This window comes from Musca vetustissima, unplaced genomic scaffold, assembly GCF_032173495.1.
Source record: "Musca vetustissima isolate MV318-11 ecotype Yass unplaced genomic scaffold, APGP_CSIRO_Mvet_v1 utg17310, whole genome shotgun sequence".
Classification (NCBI taxonomy): Eukaryota; Metazoa; Arthropoda; class Insecta; order Diptera; family Muscidae; genus Musca; species Musca vetustissima.
In genome coordinates this window covers 76,299-89,957 of record NW_026878136.1, presented here as the reverse complement: position 1 = coordinate 89,957, position 13,659 = coordinate 76,299, and the positions used below count along the sequence as shown (strand labels likewise).

Sequence of the window (13,659 nt, the reverse complement as noted above, 5' to 3'; positions counted from 1 at the left end):
TGAACCAATCTTACGCATTATTACAATTTGTTTCTATGCCATCGTAGCTTATTAAAATGTGGGTACCCTTATTGCCGAAGGTGGTCCAGAGTCTTGTTGTTAACTGCATCTTCAACCTTCATATGAATCTGTTTATTCACCTTGTAGATTCATTCATTAGTTAATCTGGTTCCCTTTGTTTCATTCGTTCATTTTTAATCTCGTTGAACTAGTTCCTTTTGGTTCAAATCGTTCATCCAGATCTCTCCGTTCATTGACGAATAAACTGACATGTAAACATAAATATGGTACTAAAAGGAGCTATGGAACGAAATGATTAAATGACTACATGGAAATGAACCCAACCTACCGCTTCGTTGTTACTTAAATTTCTGATTTTATTGTAAAATATATTTATCTTTAAGAACCACTCAAACTAATCTTCTTTAGCCTTATCTCAAAACCCTCACAATAATTTTGGTCATTAATAATAGTTCAATTATCAAAATTAATATTAGAATTTGCATCTATACCACCTATCAACATCTACTTGAGTTTAGTTGAGGTCCTTGCTTTGTTAGTGTTGCAATTTTCCTCTGGGTGGCGCTATCTCATTTTAATCCTAGTTTTTTGTTATCCTAATGTGTACATGCTGATGCCGAGGCTGGTTTTTAGAATGCCAGGTTGCCTTCGTTTGTATTTCTCCCGAAGGGGGAAAACGACTTTGAATGAATTTGTATACATCCACTGTTTGTTTCTATACCACCTATCGTTACATAGAAACAACAACTCTTTGAGTTTTTACAGTGGTTCATGTCCTTGCTTATTTAGTGGTGCAATTTTCCTCGGGGATGGCGCTATTCCCTGTAATTAGAATGTCAGGGGCCTCGGATGCATTTCCTTTGAAGAAGTGAAACGACTGCGAAAGATTGTTTCCTCCTCCGCTGGAATTCAAACCCGAGGCCTATCGGTTTGTAGTGTGGCAAACTATATACTGCTCTGCGGCATCTCTACGCTGCGATACTCCCTTTCTAAATCTCATCTTTTTAAAATATGGATACTCTTCTTGCCGAAGGTGATCCAGGATCTTGTTGTTAGATGCCTTTTTGACCTCCATGTGGATCTCTTTATTCAACATGCCGACAGCGTAAGTTTAGGAATTTCCTACTCTTCAAAAGACCAAATACTCCTCGCTGCATCCGAGGAAGAAGGAAAAAGTACAGGATTGTCCTTAGAGGTATTCGTTTATGTGCTTTAATCTAGAGATGTAGGTTTTCAACAGACTAAGGAATTTTTCCATCACAGACATTATTGCCGTCTTACTCTGGAAGAGTTTTATCTGAATGGTCTCAATTATTTGACTTCCCGTACTTCTTAGGATTCATCGATTCCCGTAATTCTTGGGATTCATTCGGGTCCATCATTATTCCACCTAGGAGTTTCTTCCTCGTTCAGAAACTTTACTGATGATTCCGCAGCCTATCTTCTTGATACTTGGGTCAGCTTGGTAAATGATTCTCTGGAGGTAGCCTCCTTTGACTTAGGATTGAGACGGCTTGCTGTTTTTGCGTCAGATGATGGAAAACTTTTATTTTCTCATTCGCAGGTTTACCAATGGACTGTTCTTCGCCGCTTCCGAGGAAGAAAGGGAAGGTCAATGTTATCATCTGCTCTTCAACAGACACAATTTTCCTCGCGGCTTCCGAGATAGAAGAGCAAAGGTCCGGGTTATTTTTCTAGGCTTTAATCTAGAGATGTTTTTGTTGCAGTCTCACTCTGGTACATGATAATCTGAATGATTCCGTGACCCGTCTTCTTGATACTTGCGTCAGCTTGATTACCATCTGTTAAAGGATTCTCGAGGTAGTCTCTTTTGACTTAGGGTTGAATTCGTTTCTCGTTGTACTAGATATGGAAAACTCTTCATTCCTCATTCGCTGGTTGGACTGCTCCTTCGGATAACTAATTCTCTTCGCTTCTTTCGGGAAAGGAAGGGAAGGTCAGGTTTATCCTTAGTCCTCTTCGCCGCTTTCCAAAAGGTAAGGCCAGGGTTAATCTTTGTAGTCATTCGTTAATGTTGTCTAATTTTGAGAGGTTAATCTTAATAACCCAAAGTTCAATCGTAATCGTAATCTTCCAGTCATTACTTCAATAACTCTTGTGCGACATTATTTTGCCCCGGTACTGAGAACATAATTTTAAATATTTAACTTCAATTGCCTGCCAACAAGCGAACTTATTGGGAGTTGGTGATTGTGTCTTGGGCTATTTCTTCCCTCTGAGGAAGAAACTCCTAGCTTCCTCACATTTTTTAATGTTGTCCTTCGCATTTCCAATCCTCATCTTTCTTATTTTTAAATAAGACAAAGTACGCATTCCGGGGTTTTCGATTCATCCTGGCTAATTTTCGCACTTGGGTCTCAGATTTCTACTTCAAAGAAACAAAAGTCGAATACTCAAACTCCAACGATATGTTTTAATCAGACCGAACGATTAAAACATATCGTTGTACCTACCTATCTTGTCCCTCTAATTTCAATTCCTCCTGTTTCTAATTTTGAACAAGACTAAGGACACATTCCATACATCCTGGATAATCCATCGTTATGTTGTAATTGTACAGGTATTCATTTTTAAGATATTAATTACTTCAATAAATCGTTGGGCGCCATTATTATGACTCGATACTGGGAACATCATTTTAAATATTTAAATTCAATTGCCTGCCAACAAGCGAACTTTTTGTGTGTCGGTATGGTTCCTCTCTGGTTTTGTGTTGTCCTTCTAATTTATCATAATCATCTTTCTAATATTGAATAGGACTAAGGACGAATTCCTGCTTTTCTTGTTCATCCTGGACAATTTTAGCAGTTGGGTCTATGATTTCTACTTCAAAGTAACTTAAGTCCAATTGTTATATATTATACTCAAACTTCATCGTTATGTCATAATCATTTGATAGGCCATTGTATGGAGTCAAGTCTCGGTTCTCATTTTTTTAAGAAATTTATCACTTCAATCTCTCGTTGGGCGCCATTATTATACCTCGGTAATGAGAACATCATTTTAAATATTTAATTTCAAAGTTATATCTTATTTTTTAAGTGAGTTTTTTTTCTTTCGAATCGAGCTTTATGGTCGAAGTCTTGCAAGGAAAAGGAAAGCCAGAACCTACGCACCCACCATTAAGCATTGGTAAAGTGACTCATCATTTTGTGCAAGTTTCAGAAGTTCGGAAGTAATGGTTCAGAGCGCTAAATATTTTAGCAAAATTTTTGTTACCCTGGGAAGCTTGGTTCGAATCCAAGTTAAGTACGGCTAGAATTCGAACATAGCGTTCTGAACCATTAATACACTTTTGAACTTTGCACTACGGTCCACTTTGTACACCGGTAGTAATGGTGGATATGACTTATAAAACTGGTCATGACTTTAGAGTTTTAAGTATTCAGACTTAGCTCTTCTCTCCAATTTTTCACTGCAGTAATGTATAAACTGAATATTTGAACCTCATGCATAGACCGTACGTCGGGCGCCATTTGTAATCCAATTTGGAAAATTTTGGTTCCTGCTTTTGTTTTCAATCTTAAGTATTTTCTTAAATTATTGATTTTTGAATTCAGTCAGTTGAATTCAATCGCTTGTTGGGCGCCATTAACAATGTTTTTATCGGTGTTTGGAGAACTTCCGTACTCAGAACTCCTATTTTGCATTCTAAAATCAATAATTGCAAAAATATGAATTCAATATCCGAACAACGATCTCAGCTGTTATGTTGGGCGCCACTAAAAAGGAGGGTGGCGATTTTAGGCTTCAGTAAGATTTTTCAAATTATTCAGGAACGTATAATGCAGTCCACATATATTATTATATCGAAAATAATTCCTATCTCCATTAGAATTTCCGACATACCAGGATGTTGAGTGCCAGGGTATCGACGATTCTTCCTTGGAGATGTTCGTCGCTCATTTACTAAAATTTAATGTAATATAATTTAATTTTTATTAAACATATAACTTTTTATATTTATAGGCCAAATTACATGCCACACCTCCGCCGCCACCATCAGATCATACATCACTCCAGCGGGAAATTCGATCAACCAAAAGCGTTTATATTCCCAGGTAAGTTGCATCTCAATATATCTGCATCATAACCTAAAACTAAAAAATCCCCTACCATTCACAGATTCTATTTCCCCCATGGCAAGCCGCAGCCCACAATTGCTTTGGAACGGACATTGCGTGGTATTTTGGCAGCATTCGATACATTTCCCAATAATCAGGTGACTCGTGATGAACTGCCACGTATTTTAAAGATTTGCGGATTGCCATTCTATTGGCGTATGCCGGTAATGGTGTTCTGTCAGCAGGGTAATTCGGGATTGGTTGAGCGTCAACGATTTGTGGAGTTTTGGAAACAGTAAGTCGGGAGAATTTCAGGATGTTGTACAACATATTTTAACGGTTGTTCTCTCTCCCCTTAGAATGAATGTCTATTGCCACGATGAGGCATCTCGTTTTGTCTATATTTTATCACGAGGCCAGCGTATGCGTTCCTATATCTTACCCGAAGATTTGGCACCCTTGGTACAAGATGTCGTCGATACACATCCAGGTTTGGCCTTTCTGAAAGAGGCCACTGAATTCCATTCCAGATATGTGCATACGGTCATAGCACGGATATTTTATAATGTAAATCGCAGCTGGTCGGGTAGGATTACAATATCCGAATTGAAGAAATCTGATTTGTTGGAGGTAGGTTTAAAATGGAATTCAAAAAAGAAGGACAACTAATTGTTTTACTTTTATTTGCAGGTCATTGGACTCTTGGAGGAGGAGGATGACATCAATCAAATCATGGCCTATTTCAGTTACGAACATTTCTATGTCATCTATTGTAAATTCTGGGAATTGGATAAAGATCATGATCTGCTCATCAATCAGGATGATTTGGCAAGGCACAGTGATCACGCTTTGTCTACACGTATTGTGGAACGTATATTTTCGGGTTGTGTTACACGTAGTGATAATAAAAAGAATCCCGACGATGAACCAAAAATGTCATATTCCGATTTTGTTTGGTTCCTACTATCCGAAGAGGATAAACGCACGCCAACCGCCATTGAGTATTGGTTCCGTTGCATGGATATCGATGGTGATGGTGTCATTTCAATGTATGAATTGGAATATTTCTATGAGGAACAGCAACAGCGTATGGAATCGATTGGTATTGAATCGCTGCCATTTGAAGATTGTTTGTGCCAGGTGAGTGGAGAAAACTTTTGAAAGTTGTTGTTAAGCAAATTTTTAAATAGAAAATAGTCATGATTTTTTTTATATAGAAGGAAGGGATTGAAGTTCCGGAAAATAGTCGTCAATTTCTTAAGTAGATAGTAGATATTGAAGTCCGGATTTTTTGTTCAAAATTGTTAGGAGTTATTGCAAGTTTCGTTCGTTCTATTAATCTCCAGGCATCCAAATATATTATCGAATGCTACAGCGGATCTAGTTACGAAGTTTTTTTAATTTTTCTTCCTTTAGTAAATCGATTTACAAGAAGGAATTCTTTAGGAACCATCTTCCCAAATAATTGGGCTTATGTCCAGACAAGAGGATAGCATTTTCCTTTCTCCGAACCATAACATTTCCACCTGATGTAGTGAATTTCCGGAAAAGGTGTAAGCAATGACATGCCTGATAACCAGTCGGTAGAACTAGAGCCAAAATCAGATGTAAAGATCCATGACCCTATTCAGGATGTAATCTATATGATGGATAAAATCATACTTCTGTTTTAATAAGTTTTTAGAGTTGGGTCGTTTCGGAACGAACTAGTTCAAAGGGACTATTCCACAAAAGGAACGTTCGCAACTAGTTCAGTTTCTTTCGTTTATGTCGTTGCCTTTGCTGAAGTCACTTCTTTTTACTCTCTTTCACCTAGTTATTTTTGATCGAATCCTTCCTTTATACCTTCCCGTTCATTTACCGTGTACCAATGAACCATTTGCGGAGTACGAACGCAAGAAAAAATCGTACCAAGAAGGGACCTCTAAAGAAAACTTGTCTTACAGGGAAATGATTAAAAATAAGTTCACCTACCTTCACCCTGAAGAGGCATCCTCTATGAAATAACATGAAATTTACATAAATGTCATCGTGATAAACGAACCACAATCCCTTCCACCACAGAGCTAATTGGTCGGAGAAAAGGATCGTTGTGATTCCTTCACTTGATGAGGGACTTTTTTCCGCTCTACTATGATACAAATTTTTACTTACTTACTTAGCTGGCTTGATAAAGAGCGGTTGTTCTATAAGCCGAGCTTAAAAAAGATTTCCAAACTCGTCGATCTTGTGCGCATCTCCTCCAATTTGAAAGACCACGTTCCAAGATGTTGCTTTCTACTTGGTCTCTCCATCTGATTCGTGGCCTTCACCTTCTACGGGAACCATCAGTAGGCTCGCTTTATATGCCTTTTGAGTTGGGTCATTCTCATTCATTCGCAACATGGCCTAGCCATCGTAGTCGCTGCAGCTCAATACGACTGACTATGTCGATGTCTGCGTATAAATAGTAAAGCTCGCGGTTCATTCGACGCCGATATTCACTGACGATGCAGATCGTCCCGTAGATCTTTCGGAGAATTTTTCTTTCAAACACCCCAAGAGCTACCTCATCTGCTTGCGCAAGTACCCATGCTTCTGATCCATATAACAGCACGGGTAGTATCAGCGTCTTGTAGAGTGCGAGTTTGGTCTGACGGGCCTTGTTTATAAACTACTTACTTAGACCATAGTAGCATCTATTGGCCATCACAATCCTTCTTCGGATTTCAAAACTGATGTCATTCGTTTTATTTATGGCAGTACCTAGGTATATGAAATCTTTAACTACCTCGAAGCTGTAGTTCTCAAGTTCCACAGTTGGTCCGAGTCTACTGGACGTCTTGCGCGTTGATACCATCAGCTTGGTCTTCTCGCTATTTACTGCCAGACCAATTTTGGCAGACTCCTTATCAATTTGTTCAAAGGTGGCTGCTACCGCTCGTAATGTTCGACCCATTATGTCGATGTCATCGGCGAAGGCGAGTAACATGTGTAGTTTGGTGGACAGAGTGTTATTTCTGTTCACCTATGCGTCTCATATGACCTTTTCCAGCAGGATGTTAAAAATATCACACGACAAACTGTCACCTTGTCTGAATTGAAGGTTCGGTATTGAAGGGCACCGATAGGTCCTTTCCGACTTTAACTGCTGACCTTGTGCCACTTAAAGTTATCCTGCGTAGCCGTATTAATTTTGCAGGAATGCCGAACACCTCTGAACGGATAGGGCTGTCGACAAATAGGTGGTATGTGTCGATGTGTTTTTCGTGGGTCTCTTCCAGGATTTGGCGCAGAATGAAAATATGGTTAATGGTGAATTTGCCTGGTCCGAAGCCGCATTGGTATGGTCCAATAATGTCATTGACCATTGGCTTCAATCGTTCACACAGCACACTGGATAGCACTTTATATGCGATGGGAAGAATGCTAATTCCTCTATAGTTGGCACATATTGTCTTGTCTCATTTTTTGTGCATGGGACACAGGATGCTGAGGTTCCAATCATTGCGCATCCATTCCTCTAGCCAATGTGTACTAATCAGCTGGTGCATGCTCCTGACCAGCATCTGACCACCAGTCTTGAATAGTTCGGCTGGTGACCCTGATTTTATTCAATTTTAAACTCAGGCCCTAAATTGGGCGCCATCTTATAGATACGAAATGTATTTTTTTCCATATAACCTACAATAGTTTATTCCCTGGAGCCGTAGTAACCACGATACAAATCCCCATTGTTTTGTTATCTGGGCATTCAGATTTATTTAAACTTGAAATCACGATGGGCGCCACCACATCGAAAATTTCCAAACTGAAATTAGATCGTTGATCTAGGCCTTTTAGTGTGATGTAATCTGAGATTCTTTCAGTTCTTTTTCACACTTATGCACAGATAAGCTTGATCGAAGTTGTAATGAAAAATAAAGTCAGAGATATATACCGACCACCACGAATTAATGCTTTTGTGTTGGGCGCCATCACATAGAAGATTTTCAAACTTAGATTACAGTTGACTGATCGTCGATCTAGGCCTTTTAGTGTGATCTGATCTAACATTTTTGGAATTTATTGTTCGATCTGACCTCCATCCCATATCATCTGTGAGTTTAGCTTTTTTTAATTCGAAATTTTATTCAATTTTAAACTGAGGACCTAAATTGGGCGCCATCTTGTAGATACGAAATGTTTTTTTCAATACAACCTACAATAGTTTATTCCCTGGGGCCATGGTAACCACAGTTTAAATCCTCATTGTTTTGGTATCTGGACATTTAGATTTATTTAAACTCGAAATCACGTTGGGCGCCATTACATCGAAAATTTCCAAACTAAAATTAGATCGTCGATCTAGGCCTTTTAGTGTGATGTAATCTGAGATTCTTTCAGTTCTTTTTCACATTTCTTTTTCCAGATAAGCTACTTCATCGATGTTGTAATAAAAAAGAAAGTCAGAGATACATGAAAATTATCGTTTAGAGACTTCGATCTGACCTCCATCGCATATCATCTGTGAGCTTTGCTTCCTTTTAATCCGAAAGTGGTTAAATTTAGATGTTCTAATGGTGGATTATGACCCTAATTTTATTCAATTTTAAACTCAGGCCCTAAATTGGGCGCCATCTTGTTGTTTTTTTTTCAATACAACTTACAATAGTATATTTCCTGGGGCCATAGTAACCACGGTTCAAATCTTCATTGTTTTGTTATCTGGGCATTTAGATTTATTTAAAATCGAAATCACGGGTTTGTGTTGGGCGCCATCACATCGAAAATTTCCAAACTGAAATTAGATCGTTGATCTAGGCCTTTTAGTGTGATGTGATATGAGATTCTTGAAATTTAGTGCTTAGAGACTTCGATCTGACCTTCATCTCATATCATCTGTGAGTTCTGCTTCTGTTTAATCGAAAATGGTTAAATTTTAAAGTTCTGATGTTGAATTGTGACCCTTATTTTATTCAGTTTTAAACTCAGTTTCTACATTGGGCGCCATTGCACCAGAACAACCCTTGGTTTGTTATGTGGACATTTAAATTTATTTATGGGTCGATTATGGAAAGCAACCAAACTCCAGTTGCGAGTTCAACTGGTAACGTAATTGGATGTATTGATGATACACACGTACATATCATGGACCCAAAAGAAGATTTTCGCCACTTTCTGCCATTCATTTGGAATGCTTGTTGGTGGGCCATAGCAGTTAAGGTCTTCTGAAATGGCCTTCCACACATCATCAATAGTGGCTTTGGTTTGACCAAAAGTCGGCACACCGCGTGCTACATTTGGTGAGGTTCCATCCGGGCAATATGGACCTCAAATTTGTCTTTTGTAGTAATATTAGCCATTATAGGAAGCCTATAAAGTTCAGTTATTATAAACAGCAACCAGAAATAAATGGTTGCCGAAAAAATCTATTTCAAGCAACTGAAGTTGACAACAGTTGCCATCCATAATGCAAATTTGGCAACTGGCAACGTCACAAAACTGTGGTTGCCATCCGTAATCGACACATTAAATTACGTTTTAAGTTGATATCCAATTTTTTTTTAAACTGAAATTACAGTTTTTCAAGATTTCTAATGTGATGTTATTAATCTGTGAATTCAATCTGACCTTAATCGAACCTTAATTTTAAACTCAAGATCTATATTGGGCGCCATTTATAGTTTTTATTGAGCCTTTATATTAATTTTTTCCAATTGTGTCCTTTCGCAACAAAAGTATTATAATTGAATTATTAAGTTAGAAAAGGAATCCCAGATCTTTGGAATGGAAATTTAATTTTCTGGAGTTGATCTAAGAAGATATTTTATACGGGTTCATCTAGAGAACAAGAAATTGTATGCCTAATCTTTGAATCCATTTTCAAAAGAATAAAAAATTTAAGAAAAGAAAAAACATTTCAACCTCGATTTGGGCGCCATTTACAATTTTAATTCATTTAATTCAATTTTTATCCGTAACATTCACTTATTCTTTTTTTCAGATGCTGGACATGATTAAACCCAAGCGACGGGATGCTATAACATTGGGTGATTTGAAAAATTGCAAAATGACTCATGTGTTCTTTGATACCTTCTTTAATTTGGAGAAATATTTGGATCATGAACAGCGCGATCCATTTGCCTCGCAAAGAGATGAATATGTGAGTAACAATAATTGGCATACCCTTTTTGTAATTGTTATTAGTTTTTCAATATTACTTTGAATATATTTTAAATGTTATTTTTCCATTTTCTTATTTTCCAGACATCCGATTGGGATCGTTTTGCCGCCCAGGAATATGAACTATTAATAACCGAGGAGAATGATTGAGGAGAATCAATCGTTTTCTTATTTTTCTTCACAAGGAAGCTTATTAACTAATTTATATACATACATATTTATTTAATTATTATCTATTATATAAAACAAAACAACTACTTTTTATACCTTTATAAATGAGAACATGAACCACACAAAAAAAATTAACTACAAGAACAAAAAAAGTATATACATAGATGTAATTTATTTTTTTTCTTTCTTTCCTTCCTTCCTTATTTTTTGTATACTAAATTTAATTTAAAATTAAAAAAAAAACACCAAACACTTAACCTTAATACCTTGCTATTCATAGAATTATATAGTTCAAAACTTCCTCTATATTATATAATAAAACAAATTACAAAATAACAAATGAAATTACAAAATTTCCTCTAAATTACAAAAAAAAAAAAAAAACAAAACAACAAATGAAATTACAACGAACAAAATAATGTATTTAATTTTTTAATCTATTTTATTTTCCTAATTTATAACCATTCAGTTATTTTTTAATTTGTAGTATTTTTAAAAAATTATTATAATTATTATTTTTTGTTTTGTTAGTACTCCTGCCCTTGTTTATTATTTTTTTTTTCTTTAACTTATAATGTTAATATTTAAATATCCTCCCTTATCCTTAAAAATCCCCATTGAAAATTCCCCCCCTTAATTTTAAAATCAATTTTATAATATGACTATATATATAAAAGTGACGATTTCCTTTTTTTGAAGTACACACATACAAAAAAAGAGAATATGAAAAACAAACCAAAGATTTTTATTAAAGAAATGTTAATAAAAATATAAAAAAATCTTAAGTATTTAATAAAGTATAATATTAAAAAAAAAAACATCACTTTAAAATAGGTTTATGTATTTTAGGTATATTGTATAGATATTTGATAAATTATCTAGAAAATCATTGGAAATCCGTAAACCTTGTAGAGATAACAAACAAAGGTCGGCGAGACCTTGAAAAATTACCAGAGTCTCTTAGGATTTGTGAATTTCTCTTTGTATAAAACTCAACTTGAAAGAGAGGAATAAACTATAACCACAGCAATGATCTTTGCCCTAACACAAAAAAAATATAACATACTGAGCTAGCATAGGATTCGAACCTAGGTTCCCAGAACAACACAAATATTATCAGACTACTTAGAGTTCTAAACCGTTGACACTACAGTGTATTCATGATGCAATAATAGGGTGATGTATCAAAACAAAAACATCTGTTTCGGTCATCTGTCAAATTTTATGTAGTAACATTTCTTATGGTTGGCAACGTCGAAACTATGCACTTTGACAGCTAATCGAACATGCATTGAGTCGTTCCGTTACGAACTAGTTCAATAAAACTATTCTGAAAAGGAGCCATCGGTTTTAGGCCCGATTCTTTTGTTCATCTAGTTCCTTTTGCTCCAGTTGTCCGTTTTTGCTCTCGTTCACCTAGTTCCTTTTGATCTACTCGTTCACTTAGATCTTCCCGTTCATTAATCGAACTTAACTTAAAAAATCAATTTCCAAACAAAAATGGAATTCAATTATAAAAAATTTCGACCGATATTGACGAAGTACCTACTGAAGGTTATGTACAGGAGCCCTCTTGATTTTTAGATCGGATTAGGTCGTTTCGTAAGGAATAAGATCGAATGAACTATTCTGCAAAAGGAACGACCGATGTTAGGTTCGATTTTATCGTTCATCTAGTTTCGTTCGTTTTTACTCTCCTTCACATTTTGATCCTCTCGTTCATCTACATCATCACATTCATTAATCGAACGTGACTTTAAAAATCAATTTGCAAAAAAAAAAAATTGTGAAAATTTTCATGCCATCCTGAAGGTGATATATATAATAAAGTACCTACTGAAGGTTATGTATATAAGCCCTTTTTGGTTTCTTGGATCGAATGAAATTTTCCGCAAAAGAAACCATCGGTACTAGGATCGATTCTATTGTTCATCTAGTTCATTTTGCTCCTGTGTTCAATTTTGATCTCCTTCACCTAGTTATTTTTGATCTAATCGTTCATCTAGATCTTCCCGTTCATTGACCGAACATGACTTTAAAAATCAATTTGAATAAATTAGAATAAACTTGTAACTTTTTCATGCGATCCTGAAAGTTACCCACGGATGCCCTCATCCTCTTAAATGGCCATTTTGAAAGATTGACGTCCGTAGGTTTCCTATAGACGGGAGAGGTTATGGAAACAATAGGCCGATGATCCCTAATGTTTGTTTTCTAAGTACAGAATGAAAGAACGCTTCGGAAAACTTTCTATTATTTATTTATATTTTGGAAAGTAATCAACAGGAGAGCTGAAGATTGAATATTAACATAAGGTGTTCTAAGGACAAAATGCCTCCTGAAGATCTACTAGAGACAAACGTCCCTACGAAGCATTTTCAAACTCTAATGTCTACTAAGTATGTTCGATACACTTCTACCGTTTAAGTGAATGCAAGAACATGCCCGTATATTTAATTTCTAATATAATATTTAACTTATTTCAAAATTATGCATAAATATTACAATACAATCTCCATACAATAGAATAATTTATATATATTTTTTTTACCTGTAAATGCAAAACAAATAATTTCACCCCATTGTGCTGTGCATTATAATCAAAAATACCGCCTAAAAGTATGCAACGATATTTATTGTTTATCTTTCTTTCCCTGAACAACAAAAATAACATTTCTGCTCATTTAAATTTATAGTCAATAATTTTTAATGTTGAATTCAATATCCGATTTCGATAAAAAATCCCTCTATTTCCCCTACATTTATTACCTTATCCCTTGCTCTTCACCACATGTCATTGTGACACTTGAGTGCAGATAATCCGCCTTTGAACTACTTAAAACAGGTATCCGTCAGAGAAATAGAATTCGAATAATTACATCGTCCGATTACAAGAAAATCTAGTGGCAATCGCTAAAACATCTGCTTGTGTTTGTTTCATTAATTGACAAATTAATTTTTAGGTGACTTAACCAATTCAATCAATCGCTTAACCGACTAATGACGCACCATGTAAATAAAGGTGGCTAAATATAGTAGGACGAACGATTACAATGTATTTGATTGGTTTTTAGGGGGCGTTGTCTGGTTTAAAATTAGATAGGCAATTAGTTGAAAAAGCGTTAGCATCGAAATGAATTATTTACAAATAAATAAATTGAGTTGTGACATAACATAACATTTTCAATTACATACTGACAAATCCCGTTATTGAAATTGAAAATGAATAAATATTGCA

At 35.8% G+C, this 13,659-nt stretch overlaps 1 protein-coding gene across 1 annotated transcript; it reads left to right on the top strand.

The window, feature by feature from the left end:
• Window positions 1-4,011: 4,011 nt before the first annotated feature.
• Window positions 4,012-10,400, top strand: LOC133322934 (serine/threonine-protein phosphatase 2A regulatory subunit B'' subunit beta-like; the record flags this gene model as incomplete). Its single annotated transcript, XM_061531885.1, has 6 exons — window positions 4,012-4,103; window positions 4,168-4,401; window positions 4,466-4,736; window positions 4,797-5,246; window positions 10,072-10,230; window positions 10,335-10,400. Coding segments are annotated over 6 exons (1,272 nt in total), but the record flags the coding sequence as incomplete, so codon positions are not given.
• Between the last annotated feature and the right edge of the window lie 3,259 nt (window positions 10,401-13,659).